At 51.7% G+C, this 23,693-nt stretch overlaps 1 protein-coding gene and 2 long non-coding RNA genes across 3 annotated transcripts; 2 read left to right on the top strand and 1 right to left on the bottom strand.

Annotated features, from left to right (window-relative positions):
* Positions 1-2,285: 2,285 nt before the first annotated feature.
* On the bottom strand, positions 2,286-14,413 carry LOC109503504. The gene is made up of 3 exons (XR_002745297.2): positions 14,354-14,413; positions 10,537-10,602; positions 2,286-2,953 (listed from the first exon to the last, which is right to left on the bottom strand). It is a non-coding gene; the product is annotated as an uncharacterized LOC109503504 (long non-coding RNA).
* A 1,077-nt stretch (positions 14,414-15,490) lies between these two features.
* Positions 15,491-18,072, top strand: HES1 (hes family bHLH transcription factor 1). Its single transcript, XM_011285877.4, has 4 exons — positions 15,491-15,902; positions 16,035-16,130; positions 16,394-16,481; positions 17,148-18,072. Exons 1-4 carry the CDS (start codon positions 15,795-15,797, stop codon positions 17,696-17,698), a joined length of 843 nt encoding a protein of 280 aa, XP_011284179.1. The 5' UTR covers positions 15,491-15,794; the 3' UTR covers positions 17,699-18,072.
* Positions 18,073-21,405: 3,333 nt separating this feature from the next.
* Positions 21,406-23,317, top strand: LOC123379981. Its single transcript, XR_006585152.1, has 2 exons — positions 21,406-21,644; positions 23,004-23,317. It is a non-coding gene; the product is annotated as an uncharacterized LOC123379981 (long non-coding RNA).
* The last annotated feature ends 376 nt before the right edge of the window (positions 23,318-23,693 follow it).

Genomic DNA, 23,693 nt, shown 5'->3' with positions numbered 1-23,693 from the left:
GACTGGCCCTGGGGCAGAGAGAGCGTGTGGGGCAGGGAGACAGAAGGGGGACCCGGATGACAGAAGGCTCCTATGAGAGGCCGCAGAGCCTAGACTCAGGGTGCCAGACCGCACTTCTCAAACTTGTACCTGAAGCCCCACTTCAAGGCCCGGGGGGCCGGGGGGGGGGGGGAAGGTGGGGGTTGGGAGAGGATACCCACCCCGGGGGGTTCTGGAGGTCGCCTGACGCTGTTGGCCACAAGGGAGCCTCTTCTTTGCAGTGGTAGTTCTACCTTCAAACTATATCCAAAATGCAGCCGCCTGCTGGACAGAAGTCAGAGTTTCCTACCCGTGGTCCCCTTGCCTCCACCCTTGCCTACCACAGGGCAGCCAAAGTAGCACGAAGCACATTCTGTGACCCCTCTGCTCAAAACCTCGCAATGGCTCCTGTCTCCCTCGGAGCGACAGCCAGGCCATTGGAACGGCCTCAAGTCCTCAGCATCGGGCCTGCCAATCTCTGCTTCCTCTCCCCTCTCTCCCCTTTGCATTTTGCTCACTTTGCACCAGCAAACCAGAGCACATTGGCTAGGCGTGGTCCTGCCCCAGAGCCTTTGTACTTGCTGTTTCTCCTCTTTAGAAAGCTTCCCCCAGAGAGTCACAAGCTGGCTTCCTCCCCTGCTTCAAGTCCCCCCTCTAAGGGCTTCCCTTAGAGGAAGACTGTGCAATTTCAACCTGCTGCTCCCAGTACTTCCCCTCCCCCCTTCCCTACTTGATTTGTCACCTATTAATATACTTGTCACCTATTAATATATTATCTAACCCACTCAATTTATTTTGCTTGTCTATTTCTCTAAGACGTAGGCTCCAAAAGAGTATGGATTTTTTTTAATGTTTATTTATTATTTTCAGGGATAGAGAGGGGGCAGGGGGAGGGGCACAGAGAGAGGGAGGGAGAGAATCCCAAGCAGGCTCCCTGCTGTCAGCACAGACTCCAACACGGGGCTTGAACCATGAGATCATGACCTGAGCTGAAATCAATAGCTGAAATCAAATCACTTGACCGACTGAGCCACCCAGGTGCCCCAAGAGTATGGATTTCTTATTTCTGCTTTATTACAGTATAACATCATGCAATTCCTCCTTAAAGAGCGTTCCAATTAATAAATGTAGAAAGAATGAGGGAAATCACAAATCACTATTAGATTACTACAGCAATAATTGCCACAGGCAAGACCCTTTTAGATGGATTCTAAATCTGCTGGGCAGAAGCATTAGCAGAAACAGCATATTTGCAGAATCTTGAAATGTTACCCCCAAAACATGTGGAGAATAGAGAGGGGGAAATTGTAATGTTACAGTGGGTAATCCTGGCAGAAACCATCTTAATCTCGTAATCATGGTCAACAGCAGCAGGGAAATAGAGCAACGTCATGCAGCCCCCCGCCCCGCTGTCCTGGGAAGGGCACACCGTCTCTGAGACCTTCTCCCCGCAAAAGACAGCTCCCTGACATAATCGTGAGATAACATCAGACAGAGCCCATGGGCTGGGTGCTCATCCCAGCGTCAGGAAAACAAGGAAAGACTTCAGAACTGTCACGGAGGGAAGAAAACATAAGGACACCAGACAATTCAATGCGCGTGGAATCCTGGATGGGATCCTGGGAAAAAACCAAAAAACTAACAGGAAAAAATACTGAGATGAAGTCTGTAGTTTACAACGTTGTACCACGATCATCTGCTTAGTTTTGATAATCGCTCCATGGCGATAGAAGATGGTTAACAGACGGGAAGCTGGTTAAAGGGTATAAGAGAGCTTTCCTACTATTGATGCAGCTCTTCTGTAAGTCTGAAATTATCTCGGGGCGCCTGGGTGGCTCAGCAGGTAAGGGTCTGACTCTTGGTTTCAGCTCAGGTCATGATCTCACGGTTCATGAGTTCGAGCCCTGCGTTGGGCTCTGTGCTGACAGCTGCGGAGCCTGCTTGGGATTCTCTCTCTCCCTCTCTCTCTCTGCCCCTTCCTGGCTCGCTCTCTAGCTCTCTCTCTCTCAAAATAAATAACTAAACACGTAAAAAAAAATAAAATCATTTCAAAATGAAAAAAAATTTAAAGGGTCATCAGGGGCAAATTTAACAGTCTGTTTTCACTGGACCCTAGATTTGGGGGCAGAAAGAAGGGAGGAAGGAAGGAAGGAAGGAAGGAAGGAAGGAAGGAAGGAAGGAAGGAAGGAAGAAAATAAGGGGGAAAGTTGCCTCAACCCTATCAGTAAGTGAAAAAAAAATGTATAAAACTCAAAAGCGCCCTCTTGGTCATTCTCCACGATCTTTATTCTGTGAAAGAAAACAGTGGGCCCCACACAGGGTATCAAAGACTATTACCTCCAGTTTTTGCTCAAAGAACTCAGCATATTTGGGTGTTTTTTTTTCAATCTCCCCCTTTCATTTATTGTCTCAGGGTAAACACTTGTGATTCATAAATGCCTTGAGAGTGAATCAGTATTCTCCTGTTCAAACCAGCAGAGGCCACATCAAACAATAGCCCACAAGGTGTTATTAATCATTAAATAGGCACATAGGAGAACATTCAGGCTAGGGACCCAATTTTCTTTTCTTTCTTGACTTTTTTTAAGGAAATAACAAACAGCAAACCTTGACTTTGAGCTATTCAGAAAAAAAGTTTTGTGTGTTTTTGTTTTGTTTTGTTGTTGTTTTCCATAAAAGAACACGGTCAAATTCAAGACCAAAGGAGCGAGTGTTTGGGGTGGGAAAAAGCTCCTTTCTTTGGGGTCTTCCTTCTGCCATTAAACAATGGCCTGGATTTCAGATTACAGCACTTGCTTTCTTTGCATTCACATGTCCAAGGGAGATGGATGTTCTCGGCCATGCTTGGCAGGTGCAAAGTCCCCTGGTCGCATCGCCATATTAGCACACAACCTAGTGCAAACCAGAAGGTGGGGAAGCTCCAGGCCCATCTGCTCTATGAGAGAAGAAACAAGTCCTGTCAAACATACCTTAAGCAACCATCCAACCATTGTGGGGCTTCCCTCTGTCCCTCCCTTCTCCTATATACACTAAGGTTCAACAGTGGCCTCATTGGTAGATCGAAGGCATCACCTTCCATAGGCATAGAAGTGCTAAAACATTAGTGAGTTAAAAATAATATTTCTTCTGGGTGACTCAGTCATTTGAGCATCTGACTCTTGATTTTGGCTGGGGTCATGATCTTGCGGTTCATGGGATCGAGCCCCGCATCTGGCTCCATGCTGGTGGTGCAGGGTGTGCTTGGGATTCTCTCTCCCCCTCCTCTCCCTCTGTCCCTCCTCTGCTCATGCGCGTGTTCTCTCTCACAAAATAAATAAACTTAAAAAAATTTTTTTAATTAAAAAATTAAAAAAATTTTGTGTTATGTTGATTCATTTTTGAAAGACAGAGAGAGAGCACAAGCAGGGGTGGGGCGGAGAAAGAGGGGGACACAGAACCTGAAGCAGGCTCCAGGCTCTGAGCTGTCAGCACAGAGCCCGACGCGGGGCTCGAACTCACCAACCACAAGATCGTGACCTGAGCCGAAGCCGGATGCTCAACCGACTGAGCCACCCAGGTGCCCCTTAATTAAAAAAAATTTTTAAAGGAGCCCCTGGGTGGCTCAGTCGGTTGAACGTCCGACTTCAGCTCAGGTCACGATCTCGCGGTCCTGAGTTCAAGTCCGACATCAGGCTCACTGCTGTCAGCACAAAGCCCACTTCTGATCCTCTGGTGCTCTCTCTCAAAAATAAACAGACATACTAAACAAACATAATAAAATAAAATTTTTTTTTAAATAAAATTTCTTCTTAGGAAGCATCTCTGATAAAAAGACAGCTGAAGAGACAGACAAACAATGGAGCATGTGTCACCACAGAACTAGGATGGCCACGAGTCCCGGGTTATGCCAGGCGTCCTGCCATGACTGTTACCAGCATGACCTTTCACTCTCAAAAGTGACCCAGTCGGGACCATAGACTCTAAGGTCTTCTACAAGAACCCACTGGAGCAGGCCTCAGACATGCATCTTTCCAGCAACTGTAACGCATGTAAGTGTGACCGGATCCAGGGAGGGCCTGCCCACGTCTGCTCCTGTGGACGAAGTATCCCTTCCAGCCCTTCCCGTTCCTGCCTGGAGGGCAGGGGCTGGCCCAGCCGGGCCCGAGGAAGAGGGGGGAGCCCACACATCCTGTATGCCAGGCCCACACTGATGCCCTTACCTGCCTCCAGAACTCTCCCTTCTGTGGGCCTGAGGCTCAGTTCACCAATGCAAAGCAGACCTACCCCAAAGTCTACAGCCCATAGAGCCATAACCATAGTACACGGGTGATAGAGACCCACTCCCCTGGCAAAGGAGAAGGAGCCAGATAGTTTTTTCAGGTTTCTCCTGATTCCACAGCCTGTGATTCATAAAAGACTGGCTGAAGCCTTTGGCTTTGTCAAATACGCATGGACCCATTTACGACAGTGGCGGTCCATCCATTTCTTTGAAATCTTAACACCTTGTGAATTTTTGCAGAGAAAGGAGGCTACCTATCTTATATGCCAAAGACACGTAGAGAGCAGTGACAAAACAGCTGAAAACTTACACCGTATTTGTAATACGTCAGGCACTGTTCTAGGCACGTTATATACCTTGTCCTCACAACAATCCTATAAGCACTGGCGATCTCCCCATTTAACCGGTAAGTAAATTGAGGTACAGAATAGCTATGGCACGTAGCTAGAAAGCGAACAAGCTGGAACACGAACCCAGGCAGCCGGGCTCCAGAGCCTTTGCTTCGTAACCAACACGGCTATAGTTTTCCCTGAACATATAGAGAGATATGCGTTCCACATTCCTAACAGAAATAATCACCAGGGCAGTCGAGTCTCAGCTGTAAAACACTTGAAGTTCACAGAGGAAGCTGCTATTTAAATATAAGAGGCCATTTCACCCTCAACTTTATAGCCCCCTTTATCAATACCATCAGCATCGTAAAACAACAGGTGTGTTGGGGTGCTCTATAAAGACTGGTGTTTTTGTGCACCGTATTTATACTTATGTAACCCAGTGTGTCTGCGCACAGTCACTCCATCTTTCTGGGTCACCCAGAATCTTCCACGAGGGGCTGGCGTGAACAGAGCATGAGGGCCGGAGAAGAGGTCAGCAGCGGTCCCTCCTCGGGACGGTTTGTGGCCTCCTGGGTGGGACAGCCCACCAGACTCTGCTTGCCCAGGTGGCTTCCCTCTCATTTTCTTTCCCAGTTTTCCAGGAGGAACAGTGATCTCCCCCCACCCCGCTCCCCCCTCCCAGCCTCTTCCCCCTTTCTATCTGCTGCCCGGTGGTGGAACCTGCCTGCCTGAATCTTACTGATTAACTATACATCGATTTGGCAGACCGCGATTACAGTAGAATGGTTTGGGAGCTCAGTATCTCACTTCTTCCCACGCACCTTACCCTGGGAATTGCTTTGTACTTTCATATTGCCATGTGGTGGTGTGCCTTTAATCACCATCAATAAAGATAGGCCTGGGAAAGTACGGACAGCCGCAGAGTCCCCGAAATCCACCTGACTGCAACAGAGTAGAGCCGTCTGTGGGGGACAGCCCGGCTGTCTGGGGGTGGCCGATGGGACTGGTCAAAATAAATCCACCCCTTTGATCCAGCGACCGAGGAAAATTTGGAAAACTATGCTGACCCTCTGAGGGCTCCACTGAATTGCCAGGAAAACTTGTGTTCCTAAGTCAGAGTTCATTCGTGCACTTACACTCCAAATATTTGAGGGTGCCAGACGCCATAAGGAGGTTCATAGCTTATTATTTTTTTTAATCAGAGAAGCAATCGACACGAAGAATGTGGGAAGCGAAGGGGAAATTTTTATGACGGAAACCTGGGTTCTCACCACGCGGTGCAGATGACCAGCATTTGAGTAGCAGCAGAGATGGAAGTCAACGGTCAAAACAGGCGTGGAGTTGTGCCCGACACATGGGAGGTGCTCAAAAAGAGTCACAGAACTGAATTAAGTTAAACGGGCAACTGGGAACTGGACGGTTTGCATCCTTGACTCAGCTGCCTCACCACCATCAACACACATGGCAAGACCAGCGAGGTAAAGGCCACAGCGGGGGGTGTGTCTGATGCACGTACAGCCCGACAACCTCCTCCAGAAGCTGGCAACGCTCTGGGACTTTATCAAGAGCCCTCCGAGGGCCAGCCTGCCACACACCAGCGTGTTCCAACAGAGCTGGCCTTCCCCGCCTCCTGCCAGATTTCAGTCAAGGCTGGCCTGTGGAAGTCCACTCCTGCAAAAGGAGAGGTTCCTTTTCCCCATCCTACAAGTGCCTCGCACAGGGCGGGGCTGAGGGGACGCCCAAATGTGCCGCATCAGGTGGGCGCTTGCCCACGGTGGTCAGGGCGATGGAGGTGAACACTTGGTCCTTCCTTGGTCCTTTCCCTGGCGCTAGAAGGATTCAAGGAGCTTGCCTCCCCCTTAGTTCTGAGCTACCCAGCCACCTCTTCTCTGGGACCGTCACCCTCAGACTAACCACAGAGCAGGATGCAGTCTCCCCATGGCCCTCATTCCCTGCCATCACCCCCAAACAATCCCGCTGCTTCTTCGAGCCTGTGGGATTTTATGGTGCTGCTCAGCGATACAGACAGCACAGAACAAACTAGCTCCTGAGGAAAAGTGATGCGGGTAGCAGGGGTCCACAGGGCCCTCACTCACAGGCCCTGTTTCCCTCTCCGAAGGCACTGGATGCTGAACTAATAAGAAGCTTCAGCCTCAGCCCCGGGGGAGGCCACGGTCATCGCTTTTGCTACATCCTTTCCAGAACCTGCTCAGTCATCTTCTCCCTAAGTGGGATTCCTTCCCCTCCCTTCTCCCCGTACCCCCTCGCCCAGCTTCCCACCATAAGAAAGGACACTTCCTCCATGCTTCCCCCACATACGTGTCCTCTGGATTACTGATATTCTATACCAAGTTGACAGACATCTTTCTTCTCCCTTCTGTTCCATTTTCTGGAAATTTTATTTTTGCCCATGGCTGAGAAAGAAACGTTGGTTCTCCCCCGGCTGCTATGCTCCCTGCCCTGCCTTGTATCTCTAGAGGCACTTTTTTTTTTTTAATTTTTTTTTAAACCGTTGATGTATTTTTGAGAGACAGAGAGAGACAGAGCATGAGCGGGGAAGGGACAGAGAGGGAGACAGAGAATCAGAAGCAGGCTCCAGGCTCTGAGCTGTCAGCACAGAGCCCAAAGCGGGGCTTGAACCCATGAGCCGTGAGATCATGACCTGAGCTGAAGTCGGAGGTTTACCCAACTGAGACACCCAGACACCCCTAGAGGTACTATTTTCTAGAAAGCTTGCATATCCTATATCCTGTGCCCCTTAGAGCCCATGACCTAGCCAAATGTCTCCTGCACTGACTGCTTGAATTTTCTCTTCCTCCCTGGGCCTCCTATCAAAATCATGCTAGTCTAGATCATAAAACCATATATGAGGACAAATTGCTGTAATGGACTAGACAGTACCCTGTCAACTTTCAAGTAACTGTCAGGCAAGGGACAGTTACCTCCAACTCTGGGGACAAGACGGGAAGGCCCCCAACCATGCTGGAAACCACCAGTCTTAAGCTACAGCCGTGGCAGCTGCCTAAACCATTTTCTCGTTCCCTAAGCCTGATCTCTAAAAGGAAAATGTATATTTCACATGCAAATGCCATCTATCAGCCACTTGGAAAACCCACGATTTTTCTCACCTTTCCCTCTGCTAAGTGTGACGTCAGCCAGCCGTTCAATGTCTCCCTGCTCCAACATTACCACAATATTCCTAGCATCACATCTTCTCTGGTCCGGATAAAAGCCCAGTGTTGACGAAGCACAGATTCAGGGGTTAGACATATCCTCCCCTGCCCCCATCTTCCTTTTAGGGTGCAAATAAGGGGACAAGGTTGGCAATGAGAAGAAAAGAGCAATGGTGTATGGCTGGGCTTGGCTGACTGAGAGACAAGAGGACTATTCTGTGTGACCCCTGAACGGGGCCTCCTGTCTCCTGGAACTCAGATCCTTGGAAATCAGGATCCTTTCTCTTCCAGAGGTTGGTGGGGGGGGGGGGGGGGGGTAGCTGAATCCAAGAAAGCATCCCAGTGCAGCAATCCTGGGATTTACCCACGCTCTGTGCTGGGCACAGCCTGTCACACTACCAAAAATCACTCACCAGCCATGGTCGGATTCTCGATTAGAAAATCCATCTTGGGTGGTAATGCTGTAGATTTGCTGTAGATGACCTTTCAAAACGTTCTTATAGAGATAGAGTGAGGCAGGTTTCTGGGTGGGTGGGCAGAAAATCTGAGCCTAATTCTGGCTTTGCTATTTCCTCTTGGGGAGGCGTTGAACCTTGGACAAGTCACTTCTTCTTGGGCTCCATTATACCACCTCTTGGGTCCCTTCCCTTGCCTCCCCCAGCCCTTTTCCTACAAGCGGCGGGGGCGGGGGGGGGGGGAGATGATATGAGGCTAATAATGATGGAGATTTTAATTAAAAACATGTTGCATACGTTCATACTGTATCACTTTCAGGCGCTAAGTTTTACCTACATGGTTTTCCTGGCTAGCTGAGTTTTTTGTTGATGTTGTTTATCTTTTGAGCAATTGGATCCGAAGTCACAATTTGAGCAGCTATCAGCAAGCCAAACAATGCAGGTCCTGGGTTTAAAGGGGCCAGGCTTCACCCTGCCTTCCTGAGCCTTCCAGAGACCCCCTCGGGCACCAGCCCTGGTGCAGTTCTGAGCCTTTAACTGCAAGTTAACATCCCTGTGGCCCCTGGGGAATGCGCTCTTTCGCTCTTTCGTCTCTGGGCTTGCAGGTCGCCTCACCACAGCCCTGCTCAGGGGGCAAAGGTGAGCGGCGGCGTTTAGAGCCTTCCCAGCTCACTGCTGCTACTGGGGCTGCTGCTGCTGAGGCGGCTGGAGCCAAATGTGGGAGTGGAGCCATTCTGGAGCGCCCTGCCCCCACCCCATTGGAAAAGGCTTTCTTGGCAACCATCCTTTTTCAGGGCCCATTGGAAAAGTGCACATTCTCACTGGCTCACTCAAGTTTTTCCAAGGCGGGTGGGGGGCAGAGAGCATTACAGGCTGCTATTAGCCAATGTCCAAAGCTTCCGTTTTCCGCATCCACCTCCTTTGCAGTTCGAGGTCCCAGCCCGGCTGGAGACCCACCCGGCAGTTTTGTTCAGAAGTAGCAACTTATTTTTATCAAAGATGGAATGCAGACGCAGTTGTTTCTAATGCCTCTTCATGGCAACCAGGACTCTTGTTCCAAGCATTCCTGAATCATCTTCTCTTAAAAAACACTTGGCTTTCTTGCCTGTCCCTTTCTCCACGCAAAAATTGGGGGCAGAGCGGCACTAGTGTCTCAGAATTTAAAAACAAAAAAAAAAAGGTTCTGGAAATTCAAAGCACTTTATTAATGTGTCTATTTTTTTTTTCTCCAAAATCTTCTGAATGTTTATTTTTGAGAGAGAGACAGAGAGAGAGAGAGAGCATGAGCGGGAGGAGAGGCAGAGAGAGGGAGACACAGAATCCGAAGCAGGCTCCAGGACTGAGCTGTCGGCACAGCCAGACATGGGGCTCGAACCCATGAACCAAGAGATCATGAGTCAAAGTCAGACACCCAACCCGCTGAGCCACCCAGGTGCCCCTAATCACTTTAAATCCAGGCTTTGGTGGTTGGTGATCACAACTCCATAACCCCCACCCCAGATTTCCCATGGACCGCAGCACTGTGGTGTGGTAAAGGCTTCTGAGTCAGCTTCTGGCCCCCACTCTGGTCATACGTTGCTGTAGGCCCTTAAGCCAGTCCCATGCCCTCTCTGGGCTTAGGTACAGACTTGTAAGTGGAGATTGTCTAGATCAGTTTCCTCCGCCTTTCAGGGTCACGGGAAGCTCTGAAATTTTGCTGAAAGCTATGGGCCCTCCCCTGAGGAAGAAATCATGCACTCATTCATTGATCCATTCATTCAAAAAAGTATATATTAAGCTACTGCCAAAGGTGCATGTAGGCTTCATTCGGAATTCCATTTCGGGCATTGTTTTAGGTTCAGCTTAGGGGGTTCTTCTTAAGGTAAGAAATCCTGGTTGTGAATTTTGCTGTGATGGGCATATATGGACGCTTACCTAGTAGAAGGACCACACAATAATGATTCTAGTAAAGGATCATGAAACTGCCCGTCAGGCAGATGCCAGAACACGCAGGCAGCGAGGCAGTCATCAGGCAGGTGATCCCTGGCTTCCCTCCCGCCCCTCCCCACTGGGCACGCGCGCCGGCAAACACGCGTGCACCGCCGCACAATCGGCGGGGAATGTGCTGTTTCTGGGACGCAGACCGCAGGGAGCTGGCTGCAGCTCCAGAGAGACAACAAACATCTCTTCTATCCTGGGCTTTATTTTTCTCACGGTCTCTGAAAAGCCTGCGATCAGGTGATATGTGTGGGACTGTTCCCTGTACAGGTGCGGAGCAGGTACTGAGGGGAGGAGAAATCCGCCCCGTGTGTACTTACTCAAGGCTCTTTCAATAGCTCTCCCAGGATAGCTCTTGGCAGGGCAGCTACCTCGGCTCTGGCAGGCTGCAGGGAATCCGAGTGTGAGAAAGTCAGTCAAGCGGAGGAAAACGAAGGGAGGGGGGTGGGGAAGCTTCAAGTCCTCAGGCAAAATACCTTTTTTCTTCTCTCACTCTCTGTGTTTTCTGTAGCTTTAAACCAAACCCACAAACCAGGCTGCTACCTAGGGACAAAGGGGAGTCTCACTGGAGGCGCAGTTATTTGTCTTATGCTTTAGAGCAAACAGGTGATGTAGTAAGACAGAAAATCACCCTTCGTGGGCCAGAAAGGGGAAGGGGGATAAACAGAGCGGCCCCTGGTTGTATTTATCCGACATGATACAGTGGGAAAGATTCCTTGTGTTTTGCTGGTCTCACAGTGGGATCAAAGCAGTGACCTCTGTTGATGAACAGGGTTCAATTTTCCCTTTGCTTTGGGGGGGGGGGGTTGGAGAGGAGGACTGAAATATAAAGGCTGTTCTATCTAAGAGGAGGCTTCCAATTCCAAAAGTCTTTTCTTGAGTTTAGGAGCTTAGGTCCCCATTTGAGAAGGGCTGGAAAGAGTGTCAACTTGGCCCTATTTTCCCTGCCCCAAATCAGGATACTGAAAAATAACATGTAAGTACATTTGCAAAGAAACTTTCTTCTTGAATCATGAGGGTGGAGGGCCAGAGATTTCATGGGTTGGGTTTTTTTGTTTGTTTGGCCCAGAGACAAATTCATGGCAAATTTCTGGTTGCTTGACTGACCCCTCTGTCTCTCAAAAAATGTGTGTGTGTGTGTGTGTTTAAGTTATTTGCTCATCCTACCAGTCTAAGCACTCCTAAAGTGGCAATAAAAGAGTTGCTGATTAACTATTTAACCCATGAGGCTGCTTCAGGCCCTGCAGTGAGACCTTAACTTGACTATATTCAACATTCTCCACGCACCTTCAGGGTGCCAAATCCAGAGGAGAGGACAGTCGGGGACAAAAAAGACTCTCAGGCTAGAAGGGACAGGGGGTGGTTTACCCAGCTAGTTAATGAGGGCCCAATGTCAATGTCATAGCAGCACTTGGTAGAGGAAGTCACTGGCTCTCACAGATTTGGGGGGAACCTGGAAAGGGTTAACATGCTTCCCTGGGAAGGGTTTAGTTCCTTGGAAGAATCTGGGTCAGAGTATTTATGCAGTTTTTAAAAGTCAGATGCTGAGTAGAGCATTTTAAGGAGCCTGCGAAGTCTGCATGGCAGAAAGGAGGGGAACTTCACAGGCTCCTCACCTTTCACCAAGAGCACTGCAAATACCCGGGAAAACTCCACTTTTTTTCCAAAGCAACAGACAATTTTCTGTCATCACCACCTTTCCATCTGCTTAAAATAAGAAAGGAAAGTCCTGTCCCATTGGGCCAGGTTGCAGGTCAACAAAGGGGACATTGTTCACCCGTTTCTTCAGAACATGATAGGGCACAGCCCACTCTGCAGTGTGGCAAGAAAACACACAAAAATCCCAGAGAGTCGCCTGAGGGGCAAGAGTGAGTAAACCAAGCCTGCAATGAGGTAAAGGCTTGGCTGCAGACTTGAGGGTTGTCCTGGAAGATGGAAATGAGGCTTGGAAGATAGATTCAGTCAGAGTCACAATGACTCTTTAGTTGGACTCCAGGTCGCGGGGGAACATTGCGCGAAAGGGTAGGCAGGTTTCTGCTGAACCTGGATCACTGGACAGTGTACAGTCAACGCCCAGGTGAGCTGGTTCTAGGCAGGTGCTTCCAGGTGAGTGTCAGTCTACACCTGTCACTTAGGAACCTCCTTTACCAGCCTGAACCTCCTCACTGGGCTCTCTGCCTCTAATCCACTCTCCACACTTTTCCTAGAGCCATCGTCCTAAAGGAGAATCTTGATGTCCCTTCTCCATTCAAGAGCGTTTCATAGCTGTCCAATGTCTAAAGATAAGGCTAAAGTCCTTTAGCAAGATATTTAAGGGTCTTGTGACTTGGCCTCAAGCCTCCTCCTTCAGTCCCTTCTTATAATCCTGCCTGTCAGACACCCTGGACTCCAGACCATGATGCCCAAATAAGGACTTCATGTTCCAGAGTGTAGGCCTTTCATGCCATGGGTACTTCCATCCTCCCCAGCCCCATGACTCACATTTCCAGTGCCCCAATCCTCCCTGTTTTCCAAGATACAAAGCACAGGCCATTTCCTCCAGGAAGCTTTCCAGGATGCCCCCAACTTATTAATAATTTAACTATCCTAAACCTCCACAGCATTTTACTTCTATTGAGACACATAAATGTCTCTCTCGAACCTACCAGAGAAAGAGCCTGGGAAACAAAGGTCAGCTGCACCTAATGAGTATCTCCAGGCGGCAGACTTCCTGACGGTAATAAACATTTTGTTCATCCCTGTATCCCCGCGTTGGCCAGCAACACTGTTGCCCATATAGGTGTGGTTTAGTGTTTCCTTCAGGGTCTGATCTCTCAGGCCATCATCTAAGCCCGAAGAGAAAGGAATATAAGAGGCACGCCTGGCCATCAATCAGAAAATCAGGGTCCGTCTGCCTCCAGTTGACTGTAAACTCCTTGCAGACTGCCACTGTGTCTCTCATCCTGGTAATCCCAGGGTTTAACACGGTGTCTGGCACAGAGCGCGCGCCACAGAATGAAAGAACTGAGAGGGGCTCGCCCAAGGTCACCCCGAGTCAGGAACCGCTGATTCTCATCCGGACGAGATCTGGTGGAACCGTTTACACCATTATCTCAGTGGGGAGCTCGGAGGAAGGAAGGAATGAAGTGTCTGAGAAATGTGTGCCAGGCCCCTGGCGGCCTCCAAGCCTGCAGAAGGGCTGGGAGGGCGGGGAGAGCGCGACATCAAACAAGATGCTGGGCTCCCGGGCTGCCCCGAGCTTCCCGAGCAGCGCGCCGAGCTCCCGGGCGGCGGGAAGGGTGGAGGGGGTGGGGGCGCGGGGGCGCGGGGGCCCGAGACCCGCGCGGGCGGGCGGGCGGGCGGGACGGCGGGAGGCGGCAGTGGCGGCGGCCGGCCGGGGCAGTGCGCGTCGCCCGCCCCGCGCGGCAAATCCCCCAGGGAGGCCGCCGCCAGAGCCCTGGCGCTCCCGGCCCGGCGCCCGCCACGTGGCACCCGGCGGCGGCGGCGGCGGCTCCTCCCGGCGCGCGGCCCGGCCAGCCGGCAGCACGCAGCCGCCCGCGCCGCCCGCCTCCTCCCGGCCGCCCGCCGGCGGCCTCCCGGGCGCAGCGAGGGGGAGCTGCCCGGCCGCCCTGGACCCAGGGAAGGGGCGGGCGGCGCGAAGCCGCTTTAACCGCAGCCGCCGAGCGGAGGCAGGAGGCTGACCCGGCCGCTTCCTAAGTGCGGTCAGGCATCTCGTGACCGCGGCGGGCGCCGGGGGCCCCGCGGGGGAAGGGAGGGAGGGCCGGGGCAAGGAGCAAACAAGAATGCCCCCACTCCTCCCCCGGGCTGTTGCTAGCGAGGCCTTCGGCGGAGTTAAAACCCCAAGCCCGAAATCAGGGGTGGAGTGGGGGGTTGGAATAATTCCCCACTATCCACCCCGGGGCGTGCGCTCCCCGCCCGGAAGGGCTGACCTTGGCCGGGGAAAGGCGGGGGGCGGTGGTAAGCGCCGGGGCTCGGCTCCCAGCCCGCCGCCCCCTCGGATTCCTGGCGCGGCGGGGGCCGGAGGAGGGGGCCCCGGACACACACACACACACCCCACACGCAGCGCGCGCCAATGAGCCCCGGCCAGGCGCAGGGGGCGGGGTTTTCCCAGGCTCGAGCACAGCAGCTGCTATTTACCTTCTTGGCTTCTCCCGGGGACCGAGAACCAGCCCCCGCGCTCCGCCGCCCGCCGCCGCCCCCCGCCTCCCTGCCCCCGGGGCGCGCGCACACACACTCACACACGCACGCACACACACATCCTCCCGGCCCGGCCGCAGCCGCGGCGGCAATAAAACATCCTGGCACGTGCTCCGGCTCCAGGCGCGCCCTCGCCGGCCGGCTGATGTCAAACTGCATCTCGGCTGGTGTAGCTCTTAAAGGGCCCGCGCGCGCCGGGTGGCGAGGCTGCCCCGGCCGCCCGCGGGCGAGAAGGAGGGGAGAAGCTGCCGCCCGGCCCGCCACCTCAACGTGCTGAGAGTCTGTGGGTGGAAAGGAAAAGGGTGGCGAGGGCGCGCGCGCGTCCCTGAGGCCTTGCCATCAAAGCCCCCTTGTTCATCTTTCATTTGAAATTCCATTTCCTTTCTGCCCAGTTGGAAATTATTCTGATTGTTTCCTGGGGAAGCGCGGGATCCAAGGCCCCAACTGCAGAAGAGGAATGAGGGGCGGGGGTGGGGTGGGGGATTAAAAAAAGAACACCTTGCTCTGAAAAATCGCAAGTGTAAGGTAGGCATTTTTTTTCCTTATTCTGCATGCGAAAGGTTTTTTTTTTTTTGTGGGGTGTTTTTTTTTTTGCCCTTTTTCTGCATGACCGATTTTCATTATCTTCCTTACCCCAATGTATAGAGTCTGAGCGGGAAATCACTTAGATGTATCGGTAACTCACGCCCTTGCACAGTTCTCCTCCTTTATCCCTGTCCTTCTAAATCTTTTTTTAGAATATATTTCAAATGAACTTCTTATTAGTATCAAAGCAGCTCTATTACACACGTGAAAGGAAATAAAGAGCAAAGACGCTGGCCCCAAAAGAAATAAACTAGACTGGAGCAAAACCTGCGGAAAAATCCCCTGTAAAGCAAAGCCCAGCAGGGAGAATAGCAAAGGGTTAAAATCCTTTTGATTGACGTTGTAGCCTCCGGTGCCCCGGGCTCAGGCGCGCGCCATTGGCCGCCAGGCACAAGGCCTGGCGGCCAATGGGGGGGCGCGGTCCACGAGCGGTGCCGCGTGTCTCCTCCTCCCATTGGCTGAAAGTTACTGTGGGAAAGAAAGTTTGGGAAGTTTCACACGAGCCGTTCGCGTGCAGTCCCAGATATATATAGAGGCCGCCAGGGCCTGGGGATCACACAGGATCCGGAGCTGGTGCAGATAACAGTGGAATCCCCCGTCTACCTCTCTCCTTGGTCCTGGAATAGCGCTACCGGTCACCAAGTAGCCATAAGATATTATAATAAACCCTCAGCACTTGCTCAGTAGTTTTGTGAAAGTCTCCAGTGAAAGGGACATAAACAAAACAATTTTTTGTGTGAAGGACTCCAAAAATAAAATTCTCTAGGGATTAAAAAAAAAAAAAAAGCAACAGAAAATGCCAGCAGATATAATGGAGAAAAATTCCTCGTCCCCGGTGGCTGCTACCCCAGCCAGTGTCAACACGACACCGGATAAACCAAAGACAGCATCTGAGCACAGAAAGGTAAGGGCAGTACCACTATCTCTCTGCAGCCCTAAGAAATTAAGTCGGGGTTGGGGGGCTCCTTTCTTCCTTTAAACTCCGGGGTGAAATGGCAGATCCCATGGGAACTCAGGGCTCTATTTTTCTTTCCAGTCATCCAAGCCTATCATGGAGAAAAGACGACGAGCAAGAATAAATGAAAGTCTGAGCCAGCTGAAAACACTGATTTTGGATGCTCTTAAGAAAGATGTAAGTGGGCAATGCTGCTTTTTTTTTTTTTTAATTAAAACAAAATACTATTTCTTAGATACTCAACGTGAAACCCCCTCGCTGACGGGATCGTCCTCGCTGGCACTGCATTCCCTGAGGCGGGAGGGCCGGGCCCCTCCCGGGTCTAGGGATGTCGGCGCCGGGGCCGGGGGGCGGAGGGGGGGGGGTGTGTGGGAAGGAACCACAGCACACCGAGGCGGCTGGCGGGGCTCTCACTTCACTGCCTTGCCTCTTCTGTGCAGAGCTCGCGACATTCCAAGCTGGAGAAGGCGGACATTCTGGAAATGACAGTGAAGCACCTCCGGAACCTGCAGCGGGCGCAGATGACGGGTGAGGGCGGCTTGCCGCGAGTCCCCCTCTGCGGGCGTCCCTTTCGCCCCGCGGTGATTTCTTCCAGACTTCCGCCCGTGGTTGTGAGAGGCATTCAGCTACATTTTACTGCCTTGGCTCACTCTTGCGTTCCCACGGTCTGGGGCTTATTTATAGCCACAACTCCAAGTTGTTACTGTTCCGGAAAGGGAGGGAGGGAGGTTGTAGCGGCGAGGGTGGCGGGCGGCTTGGCTTGGCAGTGGGGGAAGCTGGTGCCGACGAAAAGACTCAGAACCGTGGCGGGTCTGGGGGTCATCTGGTTTAGCACTCCCCGCTTTCCTATTACAGAAGGGGAAATGAGGCCCGGTTGGCGGGGCCGGGGTTGGGGGGAAGGTGGTGGTGGAGGGCATTGCCCAAGGTCACATCGCGCGCACGGAGGATAGGGGGAAGATGTGAGGCTGTATGGGTTAAAATGGAGCGACCAGGAATGGAGAGGCACCGCCTCGGTTTCGGTCGCCAAGCTGGTGTGGAGAGGTGGACGATTTTTCTAAACAACCTCCCTCTAGCCGGGGGCAGTTCCGCGGGCGGGTGGTCAGGGAGGAGCACCGCGGGGACCTCCCAGGGCGGAGGCGGTGGCCTCGGGGCCAGGGCCATTGGGTGACCCGTCTGTCTCCTTCTGGCCCGCAGCCGCGCTAAGCACAGACCCGAGCGTGCTGGGGAAGTACCGCGCCGGCTTCAGCGAGTGCATGAACGAGGTGACCCGCTTCCTGTCCACGTGCGAGGGCGTTAACACTGAGGTGCGCACCCGGTTGCTCGGCCACCTGGCCAACTGCATGACCCAGATCAACGCCATGACCTACCCCGGGCAGCCGCACCCCGCCTTGCAGGCGCCGCCGCCGCCCCCGCCGGGACCCGGCGGCCCGCAGCACGCGCCGTTCGCGCCGCCACCGCCGCTCGTGCCCATCCCCGGGGGCGCGGCGCCCCCTCCCGGCGGCGCGCCCTGCAAGCTGGGCAGCCCGGCCGGAGAGGCGGCTAAGGTGTTCGGCGGCTTCCAGGTGGTGCCGGCTCCGGACGGCCAGTTTGCCTTCCTCATCCCCAACGGGGCCTTCGCTCACAGCGGCCCCGTCATCCCAGTCTACACCAGCAGCAGTGGGACCTCCGTGGGCCCGAACGCAGTGTCGCCTTCCAGCGGCCCCTCGCTCACGGCAGACTCCATGTGGAGGCCGTGGCGGAACTGAGGGGCTCAGGTCACCCCTCCACCTAAACTCCCAACCCACCTCTCTTCCCTCGGGATACACAACAGGAACTTGGACACTGGGAGAGAAGAGGACTTTTGTGATTAAGTGGTTACTTTGGTTTTTTTTAATTTCTAAAAAGTTACTTTTTTGTAGAGAGCTGTATTAAGTGACTGACCATGCACTATATTTGTATATATTTTATATGTTCATATTGGATTGCGCCTTTGTATTATAAAAGTTCAGATGACATTTCGTTTTTTACACGAGATTTCTTTTTTATGTGATGCCAAAGATGTTTGAAAATGCTCTTAAAATATCTTCCTTTTGGGAAGTTTATTTGAGAAAATATAATAAAAGAAAAAAGCGTGAAGGCTTTTATGTCTTAGAACTGATTATTTCAGAATATGTGTAAAAAAAAAAAAGGTTCTTGGCAGAATTTGGATTACGCGCAACCTGAGAATTCAGTCATTGGCCCTTTTGTTTTTAAAAGAACATTTTTAACAATCCATCAAGCCTTTACCAACCCTCCACGAACTAAATTCCACTAAATTTGCAAGAACTCCTCTATTATGGCTACTCTAATCAATTTGTGGTCAATCTCCTCAAGGATTTCAGAATTTTTTTAGTTGCAGTTCAGTCCCGGTTCTCACACTAGCTCCTCTGAAGAAGATAGAACCAGACTGAAGTCATGAAGTTAATCAGTCGAGTAATGTGTGCCCCCAGCACCTTGAGAGAGACCCCTGCAGCACTACTATCCTGGGAAACACATGGACACCCAATGTAAATGGATGCAGCCTCAGCCTTCTAGTGTTGGAGCCTGTTTAATTAGGCGATACTTAGGTGCAGCTACACATTCCCTTGTACCAGCCTCTAAAAGTTTGAAATGCCTCTCTGCACCCTCTTCAAGCAAGCTGAGAAGGTCAACAGATTCCTTCTGCCAAGGGACAGCTAGTTAGACTCCCAAGTGGAGCCCAAGTCCAGATGATTAACACCAGACATATGTTTTTGATAAGTTTCTGTGCTTGGCTCTAATAGAGAAAGCATGTGGAGGCCGCTCTGGCAGGCACACAGGCCATCTTCCCTTTAATACAAACAGCAAGCGACCCCTTCGCTTGGTCATGCCCCATTTCCAGGCAAGATGTGGGCTCCAGATAGAAGCAAAAGGGTTGTCTCGGGTTTCAGCTCACATAACCCTCCTTAACAAGTCCTAACTCAAAGCGGACAGCTTTAAACTGTGCCAGGATCTGCAGGGAATTTCTTCCAAATCCCATCACAAAGGCTTGTCAGATTTTGTCAGATTTGGCCAGGTGTTTGACTGCATCCAGGTGTTGGGGAAATGAAAACCACGAGCCCTGCGAGACCAGACACATCAGCCGCGCTGTGGGTCTGGCGGGCGCGCCCTCCTCCCCCACTGCCGGCCAGTCCCCCCGGCCCGGCCCCTCCCGCCGGCCTCCCCTCATGCCCCTTCTTTCAGAACTGCTTCTGGGAGGAGAAGGATGAGGCGGGAGAAATCAATCTTTGAAGCCTTCCTAACAAAGATAAAGCCAACGATTTTCTGTCTTGTTTCAAAAGCTTTACCTCTCCCCCGCCTTGCTCTGGCCTTTCCCACAGGCCAGTGTGGAGAGCCGCTCTATCACAGGAATGATCTAGCAGACAGCAGTTTTCCACCCAAATACCTTCGATCCAGCTTCGGACCCACAGGGAAAGTTTTCAAAGATAGTTCGTAAAATTTGGCTCCTACTTGCCTCCTTATGTGAAAGGTATCCGACACCCACCCCCCAGAATACACACACATACACACACTCCTCTTTACCATACCATTTTCCCATGATTTCCCTCTTGTTTAAACACAAACATAATAACAATTGCTCTATTAAGACACTCAACACAAGCCTAAATGCTTCATTTGGCAAATCTGTCCGGCCCCACTAGAAGTCCTTAACTGTCCTGACATAAATAATGGAGACATCAGGGTCTCATTTTTACAAAAATACATTTATATTCTTTAAAAAGTCACACACACACACACGTGCAATCTCTACACCAACTTAAAACTAAACCTGTCTTTCCCTGTGCTGAAGGGGAACGACTGAAATAAATGAATTTTTATTAATATCAAAAATGCAAAGATCTTGGAGGTGGGAATTAACAAATTTAAGGAAAAGCAGTAAACAATTGTTCATTTGATAATTTGATAGTCTTGTTTCCCGGATTTGGGGAACTCAGATGAGGCATTTGTTCCTGTACAATATGGGCAGAAGGGGGACACCCAGGCCTCTATGGGAATTTCAGGCTCCTCTGGCAGCTACACAACTAAATTGACTGTGTCACCTTGGATGAGTCATTTCCCTTATCTGGGACATTTCCAAGTCCAGTGAGTGGGTTTATTTCCAAGACCTTGTGCCCTCCCGCACCCAGGTTGTTTCTGGAGTAAGTAGTTTGGGGATTAGGGAGAATGAAGCTTCAAAGACGATTGCAATCTTGCTCACCCCCCACCGTCCTACCCGGATCCCTGGGGCCTGGCCTAGTTTACGGCCTGAGACACACCCAGCAGCCCCTCTCTGCCGCCCCGGGCAGTGCCGATGGCTCCCGGAGATAAGGCCCAGCTCCAAGCTCCACGTCCGGATGCGGGCCGCCGGCCTCCGCCGCAGTGCGATTATCGTCTCAATGGAGACCCTCCAGGGTCCCGGCCCCCCGCGGTCTCTGGCAGCATCCGGAGCGGGAAAGGCGCTGAACTGGAAGGGGAGCTCTCCCGGTCAAGACGCGAGCCTTCTCTAGTGAATAAACGCGACTCCGAGGCGCGCCCCCTTCTCGCGCCCCATTTCACCGCCACGTGTTTCTGGAGCGGGGACCCAGGGGTTAAACTGGACCCCCTCATCGTCACCACCGTCCCGGGAAACCTGTCATTAAAGTCAATTAACTTTTCCCACACCCCTTGGCCGGTAACAACCCGCTGCTAGCTTCCTCCTCGGCTCCTAAGTGCAACCAGATGGGCCGCCGAGCTGCCCCCGCCGCGCGCCCGCCGGGGCGGCCCGGGGGTTCCAGGGAGGCCGCCGGGGCCCGCGGCCCGGGCGGGAGCAGGCCAGGGCGGCCACGCCGGGCCAGCCCCGGCGGCCCTGCGGCCAAGGTGGTTTGCTTAGCAGGCCTGGCTGCTTTCTGGCAGGAAATGAATAGCTCCCAGATGAGCTCAGGCAACCTGAGAGGTCGTGAGAACGGCGCGAACCCCCGCCTGTGCAGCCGGCAACCTGCCAGGCCGCGGGGGGAGCGGGCGGCGGCGGCGGCGGCGGGAGGCCGGGAGGCCCGGCGGGCGGGCGGGCGGGCGCGCGGGCGGGCGGCGGCAGGGGGAGAGGGAGGAGGGAGCCGCTGACACACGAGCCCGCGCCCGCTCCCGCTGACAGGCAGGCAGCCGCCCGCGCCCGGCCGCCTCCCCCGCTTCCCCCGCCCCAGGCCCCAGCGCCTCCCAAGCAGCAGGCCTTAGCCGCAGAAATGCGGCCGCCCGGCCCCGCCAGGGCCTGGGGGTGGGGCGGCCTGCCAGTGTTTTTCCAGTTCCCCCGGTAGCTCCGGGCCGCATTTAGAAGACGGGGAAACTGGGCCGAGGCCAGTGTCAGGGCACCAGAGGCCCTCGCGGCCTGCCGAGCACTGCCAAGCGTCAGGCCAAGCCAGGGCAGGAGTGGGCAGGGAGGGGGGAGGGGGGCGGAAGGGGGAAGGGCATCTCAGCCCACACCGGCGTCCCAAAAAAGAAGGAGCCACCAGACAGGGACTCTAGACTCGTAAAAAATATATATCTCATTTCTAAAAACCCTGAGCACCTACTAAGTGTCTAGCAGGCCCGAGGCAAGCGCTACAAAGATAGGACTAATCCCCACACAGCCCCTGCCCTCCGAGAGCTCTGGTTTAGCTAGGAAGATAGACAAACATTCAAGTGACTCATCCCGGGGATGATGAGGTAAGTGCCAAAAATGAACTTTAAACAAAGGGCACCTAAGAACAGAGAGATTAATTCTGATTTGAGAGGAAACCAGGTAAGTTTTGCAGGGAGTTGGCACTTGAAGCAGAGAGGTGAAAGATGAGCTCAACGGGAAGAAAAAGGAGGAATAGGAAGGTGAAAGAAAAGGCAGAGATAGGTAAATATTTAGGTCCAGTTTGGGGAAATTTCAGGAAGGATGCCATGGTTGTCCTATTTCAATTTGCAAATATATAAATTGGCTTAGAGGTCAAAAAAAAAAAAAAAAAAAAAAAAAAAAAAAAAAGAGGACCAAGCTGTCTGCTTTAGTCCTTGGTTTATTGCAGAATAGCCTGGGGGTTAAGTGCACATGATCTGGCTTCAGATTGCTTAGGTTGTAAGTCCAAGGCAGATTAACTTCTCTGAGCATCCTCTGTAACAGGGGGCTCATGGGGTAGTATTTCATAGGGTGGTGAGGATAAAATAAGTATAAATGCATGTAAAGCATTGAGAATGGTGCTTGGCACTGAGGCCTCCGTGCACGTAAGCTAGTAAGATTCCTGAGCAACCATAGTGAGGCAAGGGTGTTCGCCAAACTAGCAAGCGAAGCCTGGACTTTGCCCAGTGATTTCAGGGACTGCTTTTAATTACACCAGGCCCCAGGTGAAAGGACCACTGCCTCTTCCTTAGTTTCCGAATTTCATGTACTCATTCAATAATTACTGAGCCAGGCACTATGGGAATAAAGGGAGAAGAAAGGCGTGATCTCTACAGTTATAAAGCTCTCAGTCTGGTAGGCGAGACAAACCAGTAAAAAAAAATGAATAATAATAATAATAATAATTGCTCTGTGTTAAGTGCCATCAAAGTGGGGTAGTATGCACTGGTGGTTCAAAAGAAGGGTACATGTCTTAGCAGGTACATTGTTGGTCCTCCAAATTAGAATTAATCTGTGAATTTTTGTGACCACAGACATTGCCGGCACAGTAGATAACTATCAAATTCCACCTAAGAAAAGTGATTGTCAAATGGTTAATTTCAAGATTAATCATTTTATGATACTAATATCTTCTGAATGAGCACAATCACCTTGATGTGGTCAAGGAACTGGTTCCAAAGTGGCCCTTACCCGTGAAATGCTGAGCATGTCCCCTTGAGTCTCTGGGCTTCGGTTTCCTCCCTGATAAGGTGAGAAGGTTAGACCGGAAGTCTCTAAGATCCTTCTCAACTCCCCGGTCTGTGCTTCTCTTTCCTCAGCATTTTGACACACGCTCTGTGGCTGTAAGAACCTTTATCAGGCATATTTCAAAACTTTTGGCCAAGGCGTGGGACGATTTTATAACCAAGTATTTTCATCTGCAGTTAAAGACATGGAAGCAAACTCAAATAGACGCGCATTGTATTTCCACTGTTGTAAGCAAGTGGGCCACACGTTAGTTTCTGGAGACCGGCCATGGGATCGAGAGTCGCATTCACCGCGTGGCACATCAGAGGAAGACTGCATCTGACAGGATTTGCTCACATACCTGCTCCTAAGACCCCATCCTTTACTGTAATATCTTGTCATCTTCCTGGGAAAACAGAGTAACAAGAATTAAAAATACCACCACATTCCCTCTCGATCCTAAAAACTCGCTTCCCATCCTTCTCACTTGCCCACTTCTTTTCTGGGGGGGGGGGGGGGGGGAAAGAATGTGATCTGTTGTTTATCAGGACTCCTTCCATTTAGGAAACATAGTTCCCTAACTGGCTAGAATTTTTCCACTAGTACATTTACTGAATTAAATAAACTTACTGAATTAGTCTCGTTAAACAAGAATGTCAGTCTGAATTAGTGAAAAGTCTGAATTTTAAATATCCAATAGGGAGAGCAGTAAACTTTGCAAATCCTTGTAGTGAGTCTGAATTCATAGTTTACAAAAGCACTTGCTCTCCTAAAACTAATGCATTAAAGTCATTTAAAGAATGTATTCTCCCAAACAGGTTAAACATGAATCTTGCAAAATTATACTATAGTTGAGCCTTGAACAACTCAGGCTTGAACTGAGCAGA

The sequence above is a fragment of the Felis catus genome, chromosome C2, assembly GCF_018350175.1.
Source record: "Felis catus isolate Fca126 chromosome C2, F.catus_Fca126_mat1.0, whole genome shotgun sequence".
NCBI classification, from domain to species: Eukaryota; Metazoa; Chordata; class Mammalia; order Carnivora; family Felidae; genus Felis; species Felis catus.
Note: the sequence above shows the minus strand (reverse complement) of the source record. Positions and strands in the feature narration are given on the sequence as shown.